At 53.1% G+C, this 15,197-nt stretch overlaps 1 protein-coding gene across 1 annotated transcript; it reads right to left on the bottom strand.

Moving 5' to 3' along the window:
- Nucleotides 1–809: 809 nt before the first annotated feature.
- Nucleotides 810–14,178, bottom strand: ERLIN1 (ER lipid raft associated 1). The gene is given in 12 exon segments (XM_017832736.1): nt 810–3,537; nt 3,539–3,682; nt 3,873–3,952; nt 4,241–4,330; nt 4,771–4,862; nt 5,406–5,464; nt 6,498–6,571; nt 7,453–7,578; nt 8,324–8,385; nt 12,744–12,790; nt 13,149–13,230; nt 14,049–14,178. Coding segments are annotated over 12 exon segments (1,155 nt in total). The 5' UTR covers nt 14,162–14,178; the 3' UTR covers nt 810–3,351.
- Nucleotides 14,179–15,197: the final 1,019 nt, after the last annotated feature.

The following is a 15,197-nucleotide window of genomic DNA, read 5'->3' as shown; positions in this document are numbered from 1 at the left end:
ATGCCAGCCCCACGTCGGTCCAGGCTCTCCCGCGCCCTGGGAGCCGCTGCCTTCTCTCCTGACGTCCTGAATGTGTCCTGCTCCTCCTGCCCCTTCCCTGCTGGGGCCACGGCGAGGAGCTCCTGGAATCCCAGGCAGGAGGAGCACTGCTCTGTGGGGACCCTGCCCTGGGAACACTGACCTGGCCGGGGACATCACACAAGGAGATGTCACCAGAGGCTGTGACAGGTCCAAGCTAGGCTTGGTTTCCCCACGGGGCTTTTATCTCTCAAGTTATCCCTGGAGTTACTGTTCTGAAAGGGAATTCCCTGGGAGCCTTTTTCCTGCAGCCATTAATTTATGACCCTTATGTGACCGTTTCGAGCCACCTGCTGTGAAAACAGGCCTCCCACTTTTTATATAATTTAGGTTGAAGGCTTTTATACCAATAAAGACTGAAGGTAGTGGTGTCATGAGGTGTCGCTGGGCAGCAGGGGACAGCGAGGTGGTGGCAGGCAGGGAGCTGTGTGGGGATCAGGGGAGGGAGAGAAGGTTTGGAGCTGAGCTCCCCAGTCCTGTGCCAGAGCAACAGGGGCCAAACAGCAGCGGGTTCTGGCAGTCACACAGAGGAGGCTGCCCAGGGGCTGCAGGATACTGCAGTGAGTCCCTCCGTGCTCAGCACCATCCTGGCCATGGTTTACTTTGAGCACAGGCTACTCATGGGGCTCCCAGGGTGGTAGAGGCTGCAGCGGGATGAGAGGTAGAGAGGGACCCCCCTCCATGTGCCTGCAGTGACACCAGCCTCAGGACACATAAAACCACTCAGAAAAATGGTAACAAAATAATTTTATTCTGCTTTATCAAAAGAACTCAACACCGTGAATGTAAACCTGACCATATGTATCGTGTTTCCATAAGGAGATGTGGATCCAGGGGCAGACCCCTTTAGTCACAGGCCCACACAGGCCCTTGGAACGGAGAGAAAAGCCAGTTCTAACCCACAGTCCCATGTCCCTGCTCACACCTGGGGCTCAGAGGGAAGCACAGCCCACCCTGGGGTGCTAAAGCTGTGGCAATGCCCCCCTGCACACCTACTGGGGCCTCTGCAGCAGCAGCTGGGCAAGCAGGGAGGGAGGGAGGAGGCTTTTGCAGAAGGCACAGAGCATCACACAAGCTGCTGCAGGACCTGGGACTACAGGAGCATCCCCCAGGGTCCCTCAGACCAGGCTGATGTCACCCAACCAGAGCAGGGGGACACTGAGCCAGTGACAGCCACTCAGGATGAAGCCATGCACCCACCTGGATAGTGCAGGGAGACCCAGCAAGGCACAGGTCCAGAGGGAAGAAAGCCCTTTCTGCACCGGCCTGGAAGGTTTTCCTGCTCCCTGCACGGGCATCTTGCTCTGGTCACTGCAGGAGAGCTGTGAGCTGCCTGGTTATCACCCCCAGCAGCTCCCCTCGTGCCCCTGGCACCTCCAGGCTGGCAGAACCTACCCTGTCCACCCATTCCTCATGCCCAGAGTGTCCAACCCCAGTGACACATGGAGAACAAGCCTACATCCCTGCCAGCATCCCCTCCAGCAGTGCTTCTGCTCCATAAAGTCTGCCCTCATACCAAAATCCAAGTGAAGTGGGTGCTGCCGGGGTGAGGAGAGGCCATGCCCCCATGCCAAGGGCCTGCTGCACCACTGAGGAGGTGGCAGCTCAAAGATGTGACTCCACTGCCTCCTCAAAGCCCCTCCCATGGGAGAAAGGGGACCCTGCAAGTCAAACAGCACTTCCAGGAGACATTTCAAACACCACAGCTACAAATTACACTGCCTTTCCTCTCCACACTGGTGCCCTGGGTCCCTGGCTCCTGCCATGGCTGGGCTGGAAGAGGAGCTGGTATTCTGGAGCAGAGCACCAACTGGGCCCTGGGAGTTTGCAGCCAGATAGAGGACAGACAGACCCCCTGAAACTACTGCCAAGTCCCACGGTTATGTCCTACCCTGCAGAAGGGGCAGGTCCAACACATCCCTGCTCTGCCCCAGACACAGAGGACAGGGAGCCAGGGCAGGAGCTGGGACAGCACAAGGCACCACGTGTTACCAAATTTCCTCAAGGAGACACTGCCACCCTCCAAGCCGAGCCACGTGTGGTGGGAATACAGCACTGCAAAGCCTGAGCCTGCAAAGCCACACAACTCGTCTGAGGACATCATCAGCACAGGTAAAGCTCAAGCCTCTTGTTTTGGGTTGAATGTTTCACTGTGGCAAAAGCTGAACACGTCCCTTCCGTTGCCACGAGGCTGCAGATGGTGCCAGGGACGCAAGATCTCAACAGGCAGAGTGCCTGGAGGGCCACCACAGGAGATCCTGCTGCCAGCACTGCTCGGGAGCAGCCTGAAGTCCTGCACTGCAGCAAACCTGTCCAGGGATGATAGGCCCAGGGACACACTCTCACCACGGCTGTTCAAGGACACACGAGGCAGGTCCCACTTCTTGGAGCAGTGGATTTTGCACAGGGGAGCAGTGATGACTCACCTACTTTGTAGCTGAGGTGTCAAACATCTGATCTGCTGCTCCGCAGGGTCCCTTCACTCTTCTCTTCCCCTTTACCTTGCCACCATGGCAGAGCAGTGGAAGTTCAGCCCCCTTCCCCTGCTGACCTAGAGGAAGGCTGGGATCTGGGCAGAGATTTCACAAGTTGGGATCTGGGCAGAGATTTCACAAGCTCTGTTCCCAACCAGCTGCTCCGAGGTGCTCCTGAAATCTGGTTTAGGATGCAAGGTGAGCCCCAGCCACGCAGCTGAAACACCCTACAGTCAGTCCCAGGGAGCTAGTGCAAGGCTCTTGCTTGGAGAGGGGAGTTGCAGAATCCCATCAGAGACCATCTGCTCCGAGTCATTACCTAGTGCTGCTGTCTACAGGAATATCATGGCTATGCAGATCCTATTCCAGTAACCTATTCCACACCAAACCATTCCTTGCCCTGAGCTGGAACACGCTGGCCAAGGAGAGCCCACTCCATGGGAGTCCTTGAGGAGAGAGAGAGCAATGGCAGGAACCTGCCTGGAGTCCACAAAATTAAGCTTCATGGGCAGGACGAAGGAAACCTCCTCTTCGCTCAGCCTCAGCCAGGAGCACTTGGAACGACCAGGGTGCAGCAACACAGCACTCAAAGCCACATCTCCTGCCTCCAGAGCAATGCCTGCTAAATAACTGCACCTACTCCGGAAGCCTTTCCCGGCGTCTGTCTTTTAATATTCCAGTATAGGTATGTTAGTACAGGATTATCCCTCCTTTGGAAGCACCAATTTAACAGGGGAAGAAACGGAAGAGGCAGAGCCCTCGCAATCTGTTGCTAGAAGAAAATCAACCCAACTGCCACCTATACACAAGATGTCCAGGCGTGTGCTGCGTCTGCCCCACCAGCCCAGGGCCACGTCCCCGACCACAGCCGGGCTTTGCTGCTGAGCCACACTGGGATTCCTCCTCCCTCCTCAGCCAGTGCTTTCCTTGCCTCTGAGCTGGCTTTCTCCAGAGGTCTCCGGGGTCTCCTGTGCAGGAAGGCTGGTTTGGTGGGCAGTCCTCGGGCTGGCCTGCTGGAAGGCACAGGACTCCAGGAGCATGCCGGGGATGCGGTCACCGAAGTACAGTTTGCTGTTGGCGGCTATGGCCTGGTACTTCATCAGCTCCAGGTATTCAGGGGTCAGCTTCAGCTACAGGAACAGAAACAGGGGCTGTCAAACACAACTTTCTGGGTGCTGCATCATTGAATACTGCATCAGGCCTTCTGGGATGCAGGCTGCTAAATCAAGTGTTTTTCCAGTGCTGCCCACCTGAAGCTCATCTCCTGTGCAGAGGGAAAGAGGGAGCGAGTCCTGTCCTGACCAGCTTCCCAGTGCTCACCTTATTGGCATCAGCCAGCTTCCGAGCAGTGTAGTACTCAGCATCAGCTTTGGCCTTCTCTCTTGCCAGGAACGCAGCATCTAACACGGCAGCAGAGGATGGACAGGAAAAAAAGTGTTAGGAAGTGAACAGTCCCACCACACTGAGCACCTGAGCCCTCATCCCACGGGGACCAGCTGACCCAGGAGTGCCCGTGACAGCTTGGCTGGCCCTGCACCCGCCCTGTGGCTTCCTGGAGCGTTCCTAGTGCAGTCTTGCACTGCTGCACCCTGGATGAGCTCTGCAGGACAGCCTGTGAGCCCAGGCCTGAGGTTCCCTTCCCTGCCATCCCCCCTCAGCTGCAAAATGACCCCAGCAGTGCAAGTTACCCTCAATCTCGGAAATCCGCTTCTCCGTTTCCTTCTCCATAATCTTCTGTTGGTAGTGAATCCTGGCCACCTGTGCAGCCTTCTCTGCCTCTGCAATCACAACGGGCTCGGCTCAGGAATCTGCTTCCCAGGGTGTGAGCACCAGCACCCCGACCAGCAGCTCACTGCGGGATCTGCCATACCAGGTCTGTTCCCTACTCCCTCCCTTCCTGCTGGGATCCTACAGTGCCAGCCTGGACTCCAAGCAGTACAGTTACAGGAAGAAAACACAGTGCTGATGTCTCCAGAGCTGATATCCCATTTCCCAGGGCGATCCCCCTGGCACACTGAGCTCCTAGCCCAGTTTTTGCAGTGGAGTGGCTGCAGGACAGAGGTGCTCACTGCTCTGCTGCCACGGGAGGGAGGTGGGACAGAGATACAGCAGCAAAGACACTCAGATTTTCAAAATGACTCCTGGTGCAGCCTGGCCGTGCCTCCCTCAGTTACCAGGGAATGCAGGAATGGCAGCTCAGCCTGTCCTGGTCACATACCAATGATTGCTTTCTTCCGGTCTGTCTCTGCCTCCTTCTCCACCACCTTCTGCCTCTGGGCTGCAATCAGCAGCTTGGTCTTCTCAGCCTCCCTGCAAGGGGAGAAACATTATCCTAGGGAAAGGGAGATGGGCAGCTCTGCATCTGAGGGCAGGAAAGACCACGAGCAGCTGCCAGCCTCCTGTTCACAGCCACGGGACTGGTTCTGTCTGCAGCTGTATGAGCACAGCACAGCCAAAGGAAGGGATTATCCCCCTCCCCACTTGGCACTGGTGAGGCCACATGTGGATGCATGTGCAGCCCGAGGCCCTCAGGACAGGGAGTGAGCCCAGTGCAGGGCTACTGGGAGCTGGGCTGGCTCAGCCGGGGACAGGGAGGTGAAGGGAGATCCAACAGCATCTCCCCCTGCTCCAAAGGGGTCTCAGGGATCCTGGAGGGGAACTTACAGGCAAGATACCAAGACCCCTGAGCCCTGATTTCAGTCTGGAAACAGAGAAACAGAATCCACAGGTGCACCTGGCCTGCCTAAAGCTCCCCTCTCACTCTCTGAGCACCAGGGAAGAGCTTGCTAACAGCACTGTGCCTGTCCTGGACCCTCAAAACTAATTCACACAGTTGTATGTCCAGCTACTCACATCAGCTCAAAATTTCTTCGGATGGCCTCTGGAATTTTGGGTTTCGTAACACGCACAGCCTGTGAGAGAAGGGAAAGGGAGCACATTTCAAACTGAATGTTTGGATGCAAGGTGTAGGAAATGCCCTTGTGAGAGCAGCTGCAGTGCTGTGGACAGTGGTGCCTAATCCTCCTGTGCAGCACAGCTGAGCATGGCCTCTCTCACAAGAGTGCCCTGCATTTGTATTTCCTGACAGCCATTCCAACCCACTCCCACCGTGGGCAGGTTGCTCCAAGCCCTGTCCAGCCTGGCCTTGGACACTCCCAGGGATGGGGCAGCCACAGCTTCTCTGGGCACCCTGTGCCAGGGCCTCACCACCCTCAGTGTAAAACATTCCTCTTTCAGTTTAAAACCACTGCCCCTCACCCTGTCACTACAGGCCTTTGTAAAAAGTCTTTCTCCACCTTTTTTATAACTTATGTAAGCTTTATATAAAACTTCACATACTCTTTATACTGAAAGGCCAGAAATAAGGTCTCCCTGGAGCCTTCCCTTCTCCAGTGTGAACAATCCCAACTCTGCTGCTTCTCTGGACAAGCAAAGAAAGCAGATTTATGGGACATCAGACCAGAACATCCTTCAGTGAAGGGACTGTTCTAAGCTCCTACCAGGAGCAAAACCTCTCCAAGCCCCTACAAAGCACCACATGGAGAAAGCTGACCTCACCAGCCACTGCAGGGTGCACAGGGGGATATTCTTTCAAACTCTGCACCAAAACAAAGATCCTCACCCCTTCAAAGTGGTGTCTGGTGAGTTCAGGCAGATGTTAACATGGTTAAATTAAACATGATTTTCTAACATTAGAAGTAAGCAGAAAATCCTTAAAACCAATCCCTTGATCTTTGCAAGGTTCTTTTCTCTGTCCTGCAGGTCTTTCCCTTACATAAACCCAGTGTCTGAAAGCCATCACCAACATTTGGACAGTCTTCAGCAGCAAAACCTCAACTCAAGGCTCAACTATTCCATGGCATGTGGAAAATGGAAGCAAGAAACCTATTCAATCCAGTGAAAGAGGTGGAAAAAAGAGTAATCTTTATCAGGGAATGAACTCACCTGGATAGTGAGACCTGGTGCCATGACATTGAGGTCTTTCTGCAGGGCCAACTTCAAGTTCTCATCTATCTGATCTGTGTTTGGAGGACAAGAGAGAGACCATTTAGCTCATCACCTTTTCTCCCACAGCTGATGTGGCAGAGCCAGCCGGCCTTGAAGAGCAGCTGTGTCTGTGGTGTAAGATGCTCTCTGAGATCACTCAGTACATTGTTCCTGTGCCCCCTGGAAAATGTTCCCAAAAGGAGAGTCACATGCTAGTGCCTACAAAAGTTCGGTTATTGATGGATTTGTGGCATTTGAGCTAAGGTTTTAAGGATCTCAGCAAGAATGCCCAGAGCCTGTGGTAGAAGTCTATCCCTTCTCAGCATTCAGACTTACAGTATCTTAACATTAAAATTCTGACCACCTTTTATCTACCATAAACCCATTCTCCCCTGCTCAGCCACTCAAGAAGAACACAACACTGTCATGTCTTTGGGGCACAGGTAGGTACCAAGGAGAACATGGCCTGTGCTAATTCCTGAAACACTACTACCTGCTTAAAAAACCTTCCAGCTCTCACCTGTTAAAAACAGCCAGAAGGAAGCTGTGGAAGTACAAAAGTGAATCCAGCAACAGAACAGGGGTTTAGAAGTAGGAATAGGCAAGACAAACCCATCATCATAGTGAAGGCAATGGGTATCACTGCACACACAAGAGCAGAGTGGCTGCTTTGTGCACCCAGAATCGGTGGAAAAGGACTGAAACCAAATTCCCAGGTGCAGATGGAGAAAGACAAAGAAATCTGAACCACTGAAGTCTCAGGGGAAGTGGCCTATGGATATAAAAGGAGCTGGATTCCAGACTGCAACTCCAGCACAGGGGCTGTTTGCTCCCACTGGCTGTAACACATTCCAGAGCACGACAGGGAGATTCTACATCCCTCAGTGGGAGCATCCAGCTGCCATCCACTCACCAAAGAGCTCGATGTACACCTCCTGCAGGGTGTGGGCACTGCAGAACTGATTCAGCTCATGATGGATTTTGTTGAAGATCAAGGTCTTGTCGTAGTCTGCAGTGTAGTTCCTCACGATGTCGTACACTGGGGAAGGAAGGGGATTACCAGAGGGTACCACTGACACAGTGCTTCCTGCAGCACCAGGAATGCTGGGAAAGGAGCACGGCACGGGGACAGGGTGTGGGGCACCTCCAGCCCTAGGAGTTTTCTGGACTGCCCTGCCCAGCTGTGAGAGGGAGGGAGCTCAGAGGACCCCCAGCCAATGTAGCTGGGACTACAGGACCTCAAGGAGCAGAGTAATCATGGTAAGATCCACTGCACAGCCCTGTTTTACCATCTGCACAAACAAATCAAACAGCAAAGCCTGTCCAGGACCTGCATGCATGGGAACAGCAACACTATAAAGTGAAACCAAGGATCGTTCCCACATTTTAAGCCAACCGTGTCCTGGGCTGCAGCAAAAGGAACATGTCTTTGCAATTCTCCCAGGAGCCAAGCGAGCACTTGGGATTAGTTCCACAGGTGCTCTCCCCTTCAGCAGCAAGAGAGAGGATCCTTGAGCACCTGTCACATTTCTAAACATACAGGGGAGAAGCAATTCTAGCGTTTACCTTCATCCTTGCAAATCTCTGGCTCTGCAAAAAGCCTGCAGGCACATGCATGGAACTAAGTGCTACAGGACTGGGAGCCATAAGGGTAACAAGGAATGGGAACAGACATGGAAATTTTCCAGACATGGATAATGGAAGTCCTGCAAACCAAGACAGAGCTGCTACAGGATGAGCAAAGGCAGTCCCAGAGCTGCCTGTGGAAACAGGATGGGAAATACCTGCATGTGGGGCCAGCTTGTTCACAACTTCGATTCGGTCAATGTAGATCATAACACCCCCACTGCAAGGGAAAAAGAACTCATCAGTTACCACTGCAGCTGTTCACAGCTGGCATAAAAGCAAAGTCATCTTTGTCCCACTTTTACTCAAAACTTACCCAGAACAGCCCTGAGTTTCTGAGCATTTTGCAATGAGATAGCAGCAAACCCCAGCTTGGCACAGACAGGTCCCTCTCTGGGCATAAATCACAAACGTGCTCCAGCAAGCCTGCAAAGCACCTTCCCTTCCCTTTGTGACCTCCTGCTTAGCCAGCCAAAGGAAAATGCTCCTGAACAGGAACGTAACTGCAACTATCAGGAAAGGAGAGTTCAACACAGCGAGGACAGCAGGTGACACCTGCCAGCAGCAGGGCACACACCAGCTCCAGATGCACCACAGCTCCTCCAGGCAGCAAAACACTTCAAACAGAAAAGCCCTGAGTTTAATTCACACATTCACTAACTCCAGCAGGAGCTTGGCAGGGCCACTGACAGAAAGGAAGAAGCACCACAACCAGGCACACACACTCCAGCACCTCATCAGAGGAAGCCTGCAGGCAATCCTCTCCCCAAGGGATTATGTGCTGCCAGACTGGCAGGGAAGAGAAGGAATCAGAAGTTGGGCTTGCCCTCAGGCTCTGCTCTTACTGGTGTACCTTTCAGCAGGTCGTGCCCACCCCTGGGTACCCATGACACAGGAGAAAAGCACAAACTCTGCATTGAAGAAGAAAAGACCTTATTTTCAACAGCTCCTAAGTCTCTTGAGAGTATAATTTTAATAGGATATTCTTGTGATGTCGTCCTTGAGACAAAGGCAAATCAGACAAGAAGCTTTAGCAGGAACTGTTTAGAGAGAGCTGGTCCCTGGCAGTGGAGCTCCCACATTTCCAGACTCTGTGATGCTTTAACTCCAACACATCCCCCGTGATAAACTCCATTTCTTATATTGCAGATCCTGATCTCTGGCAGCTGAAGGCCAAGTCTGCAGGAAAACCACACGAACTTGCCTGTGTCTGTGCTCTTCTGGAAGAGGTCTCCCAGGCCCAGCCTGTGCTCACTCCAAACCTGCTTCACTGCAACTACGAGGTAAAAACTTTGGGGATGGACAGAACTTGTCTGCTGGGAGGGACAAGCCAGCAGGGGAGACATTTGTGCCCAAAGAGACTTATTTCCCAGTGAGGTACTACTCTTAAGAGCATTAATTCCTTTTTTACTGATCATTTTCTCTCTTAAGAACCATTATCATTATTTTTAAATCTTTCCTAGGCCTGTCAGGCTGCACAAGGAGTCATAATGGTACAGAGTACGTGTTTTTTCTCCATCTGTTCTGCACTCTGTCCCACCACTTTGAATAAAACCACTGTTTATCACTGGAAGTGACATCCAACAGCATTCCTCGGGATCTTCTGAACCCACTCTCATCCTCCTGATTTGTTCGTCTCCTCATGACAATTCTACCAGGACAGGGAAATCCCAGAAATCCTCGTGAGGAACCAGAGCAGAGCACACTGGAATCTCCTCCACTGCCCACCTTTATGTTGGGGTCCTTTGGCACTTCAGTTTGAAGGGGATGTTACAAGGAAAGGGAGAGTGCCTGCAACACCCCAGCCCTGCATCACTTCCCATGCAGGAAAGGCTCTGGAACGGCAGCTCACATCAGACAGGACTGTCTGACTGCACCACCACCTTCCCCAGCAACTCTGCCAAGGATCTCAGCCAGTGTGGGACACTAAGTGGACTATTATCCACGATTATTCCACTATTATTACCCAGTGTGCTGGGGGGTAACTGAATTATATTAGTCCTGTTGGTCGTGCTATGGCCTGGACGTGCCACTCAGAGCCCAGACTGGCTGGGGAGAGAGGAGCAAAGGGAAGTCCACAGGAAGTCTGAAAGGAGGATCAACACACGGACTGTGTGTGCCTGGGAGAGGTTTAAGCATGACCAGGCAGCAGTACTGCCCAACCTGACAGGACAAGGTGACAGTGTACAGGGAATGCCACAGGAGGTGGACACGGGTGTTTTGGTAGCTCTTAGAAAGCCTCAGACAACTCAGGGTCTTAGACCTGGAGAAGATGAGAAAAAATGAGGGGCACTGCCATAAAAAAAGGCAAAGGTTCAGTGCTCACAGCTAGAGCTGCCACAAACAGGAGCAGACTGGGACAGGCAGAGCACTTAAAACTGGGCTTAAAGGCCAGATCTGACATGACCAGACACACAGGGATTAACACTTGGAATGTTCATGACACGTATTTCCACGTGACTGGCTGACAAACAGCGATCTGTCCCAGCAGAACATTCCCTGGCTCTGTCTGGCTCCTGACAATGATCTGCAGCACAAGCACAAGACATCCCTCACACCTCTGCAAATAATGCTCGAGCAACTGTTGGGGAAAGGCAGAAATCCCAGACACCAGAGGCAGATGCACACTGTCCCTTGTAAGAATGAAATGGTTTTTGTCTCTGAGGTGACAACTGTTCTGTGGAAACAGTCCTCTGGTGCCAAAGTATTTAAAAATCTGTATTTAATGTATTCACTTAACACTGATCAGTTATAAACAGGACAGGTTAAGGCAGAAATTGGGGATGGGACACCCACACAGACATTCAGAAGCTTCCTGATGTAGATGAGGACACAGGCAACAGGAACATAAATATGATGGAAGAGAAACCCAGCCTTTAAAATCAGATGGTTTAATGTACAACTGCAGAAACTTAAACTGTTTACAATCTGTTCTTGTAACCGACTTTTAACCAGGACAGTGACATTTCAGATTTCACCCACTAGTATTTAAAAGCTAATGTTTCACTAAGGAAATCTGGATTCCAGGCTTTGGCATGGAGCAGCTGCAGCCTTTGGATCCAATTGCAGCAAACTGAAAGGCTCCTGCAGTGACACCTTAAAAGTGGACAGGGCTACTGGGACCTTTGGTCTGAAGTGTATTCAATTATTAACTAGGAACTGCTTTCAGCAGCTGTTTGGTGTTTTAAAGCACATTTACTGCCTGTACCTTCACAACCACCTGCACTGCACAACTGAACCCCACAATGCTGAAATGCAGCAGGAATGTCATGAACTCACTTGACAGAACCAAACAGAAATATTTAGCTTCTAAATCCCAGAAGCACAGAATGGTGGAGGCTGGCAGGGATTTTCTGCTTGCCCTAAAGAATGGTTACTTCACCACAAAGGGACTTTGGACAAGGGCCTGGAGTGATAAGACAAGGTGGAATGGCTTCCCACTGCCAGGGGCAGGGTTAGATGGGATATTGGGAAGAAATCCTTCCCTGTGAGGGTGGGGAGGCCCTGGCACAGGTTGCCCAGAGAAGCTGTGGCTGCCCCTGGATCCCTGGAAGTGTCCAAGGCCAGGTTGGAAGGGGCTTGGAGCAACCTGGAACAGTGGAAGGTGTCCCTGCCCATGACAGGGGGGTGGAAGGAGATGGGCTTTAAGGTCTCTTCCAACCCAGACCATTCTGGGATTCTATGAAAGCTGCAGCACTGAACATTAACATTATTTACAGATACTCCTGAAAATCTTTGAGATGTAAAACGAAAACCATGAGACCCGTATTTTAATATTTAAGCCCATGTGATGTCTGATGCTCCAGGAGTGACCCCAAGAACTCATTTCATTACAGGTTAAACCTGATCAAAATGAACTCTGCTTTGTTAATGTTGCCATTACCATTCCACTTTCAATTTCAATGTGGTCACTGAGTGTCATCATTCAAGTCATGGGGATTTATTTTTTTAAACAGAAATTTTGTTGAGGACACTGGAGCTAAAAGACAAGGTGAATCACCAGGGCTTTTTTTACCCTGAAGAAAGAGCTCCAGTCACCACTTTAACTTGTGGATGAACCAACACAACAGGATCTGCAACCCAACTCAACCAGCCCTCTCCTGCTACTGCTCTGCTTGTTAAAACCAAGCAGGTCTGTGCTGATAAAAGAATCAGCTTAACTATGAAGCAGGCATTTCATCTGGAAATGGACCCTCTCCCACCAGGAGGATTCCCATTCACCATTTGCTTTTGCCCTCTGGTCAGCACTTCTATCAGCCACAAAATCCAGACTAGAAATATCTGAGGGCAGACCAAAGCACAAGCAATGGGGTATCAGAGTAACTGAGGGGAGAAACCAAGAAAAATCAAGATAATATCACTATGAATGCAAACACCCTCTGAGCAGCAGCTGCAGCAAAAGCCAGAGCACCCCCTTCATGTACCTCCTGTTCTATAATTTCCATGTTCTATTACAGTGGGGTGTACGTGTGTGTTCAGGACTAATTTTAGGGCACGCGCCTTTACTTCCCAGCACTGTAAATGACACCACCGAGTGCATCTGCTCAGCACCAGGAGAAATACAGATGAAATCCCTACCTTGTCCCACAAGGCACATTTTTCACTTCATCAGTCTGCAGTGTGGTCTGAAACACAAAGACAACCCGAGCTCACAAACCGCTCCACTCCCGGGAAGGTCCCGCTGTGCCCAGACTCTCACAACGGGAACATGGAGCCACAAATGCATCCTCTGCCTCCCTCGTGTGTGGGAAGAGGACAAGGCTTCTTCCCACCTGCCTTCTGTGGGACGGACAGGCAGCTGTGCCCATTCCCAGCTCCCAACTCCCACGGCACAAGGCCTGTGTCTTTCCTGGGAAACAGTGATGGCCACAAACACGGATCGTCCTCCCGGAGCAGGACATCTCCTGTCCCCAGCAACTCACACACGTGCTGGGCACCCCCACCCTCCCAACAGCTGCTCCTCCCAGAGGAGAGGGTACCAACCTGCACGGATTTGAAGGTGGTGATGAAGGGGAGCATGATGTGGTAGCCGGGTCCGCTCGGGCTCGTTAACAACGCACCGCCCCTGCGGAGAGAGAGGAAAACAGGGAGAGGCTCAAGCAAGTCTAGCTTTGAGAACTAGCTTTGAGAACACTCAGCTGCAGGTACAGCTGGGGAGTGAGAGTTACATTACTGCCCCAAATTTGCCACCAATTCCCCTACAAAAGGGCTGAGTGCTCCTGCTGTTCGCCTGTTGCAATCTGACAATCGTTCCCTTGAGCCTTGTGAGCAACTAACCCTCAGAGGAGGCAGCTATTGCTAAAGCCTCCCAGCATTGCAACATTGCAGAGCTGCAAGAACACAGATTTTCCTCTCTAAATAGTTCTCTGGTAACCATGGAAAAATCCAGCAGTGGATGTGATGCTGCCAGTTTGGATTTCCACGAGCCCCAAAGCACCAAGAAACCCCCCCAGGCTCTCGAGCTCAACACGCTTGTGATTAAAGCAAAACGGCCCAGGGTGGTGAGTGGGAAGGGCAGGGAGAACATTCCAAAGCACCAACAAAATGGGTGCTCTGGCTGGGGGTGACAGTTTGGGACAGAGGTGGCAGCTCCTGCTGTAAGAGGGAGTGATCAACAGATGTGAGGAGACAGGACAGGCACTTTGGATCTCTAAGCTCTGAAATCCAAACTGTGAAAAGGGACGGGAGGGAGGAGAGGGAGGGAAAGCAACTGAGGATTCAGAGAGACTCAAACTCCCAAGGGTTCTGCACAGAGCCAGGGTGCCCGGGACTCATCGGGGAGCAGAGACGACAGGGGGAAAAACCGGGGCCAAAGGCAGGAGAGAGCAAGCGGTGGTGCCAGGACGGACCCCGGCGGAGGGAGCAGGCTCCCGAGGGCAGTACCTGTAGTACACGGCCAGGTGTCCCTCCTCGACCCTGTGGATGGCGGAGTAGAGCAGGAACACGAGGAGCGCCGAGGCCGCCGCGGCCGCGGCCCCCGCCTGGGCCATGGCCATGCTCGCATCCCCCCGCGCCGGCACCGCCACCGGCACCGGGACCCCGCGGTGAACGGGCCCTGCTCTGCAACGGGGACAGCGACAGCGATAGCGACAGACCGCCCGGGATCCGCCGGCACCGCCCCGAGCCCGGCACCGCCCGCGCCGGGCGGGACCCGCACGGGGCCCCCGCCGGGGAGGGACCGGACCGCGGCACACCCCGGGACACCGGGGACACCGGGGACACCCGGGGACACCCGGGACACGCAGGACACCACGACCGCGCCTGTCCCGGCCCCGGCCCCAGCCTTGCCCCGGCCCCAGCGCTGCCCCACCCTGTCCCCGTCCCCATGCAGTGCTTGTCCCTACTCTATCGCTATCCTTATCCCACACCTGTCCGTGGCCCATCCCTGTGCCGTACCTGCCTCTGTTCCCGTTCCTATCTCTGTCCCTATCCCATCCCTATCCCGTACCTGTCCTATCCCTCCCTCTACCCAGTCCCTATCCCTAACCCATCCCAATTCCTATCCCATTCCCAAACCCTCTCCCTATTCCCAATCCCGTACCTGTCCCGTTCTCAGTCCCTGTCCCTATTCCCAATCTCATCCTGTACCTGTCCCTATCCCATCTCTATTCCCAATCCCATTCCGTACCTACCCCTATCCCATCCCTATGCCCAATCCCATCCCCTACCTGTCCCTATCCCATCCCTATTCCCAGTCCGAATCCCATCCCATACCTGTCCCTATCCCATCCCTATTCCCAATTCCAATCCCATCCCCTACCTGTCCCTATTCCATCGCTATTCCCAATCCCATCCCCTACCTGTCCCTATCCCTATTCCCAATCCCATCCCCCACCTGTCCCTATCCCTATTCCCAATCCCATCCCATACCTGTCCCGTTCCCCACGTGCTGCCGAGGCCGCGCTCCCGCCCCCTCCGCGCAAGCGCGCGGGCGCAGGGCAGCATGGGGGGGTCACGGCTGCGCGGAATGATGACGTCACAACACCCCGCGCGTTGCCTGGTAACGGCGTGAGGGCGATGGCGGCGCGGAAG

The sequence above is a fragment of the Lepidothrix coronata genome, unplaced genomic scaffold (assembly GCF_001604755.1).
Source record: "Lepidothrix coronata isolate B3197 unplaced genomic scaffold, Lepidothrix_coronata-1.0 Scaffold204, whole genome shotgun sequence".
NCBI lineage: Eukaryota > Metazoa > Chordata > Aves > Passeriformes > Pipridae > Lepidothrix > Lepidothrix coronata.
The sequence above is the reverse complement of the archived record's forward strand: the minus strand, read 5'-3'. Positions and strand labels throughout refer to the sequence as shown.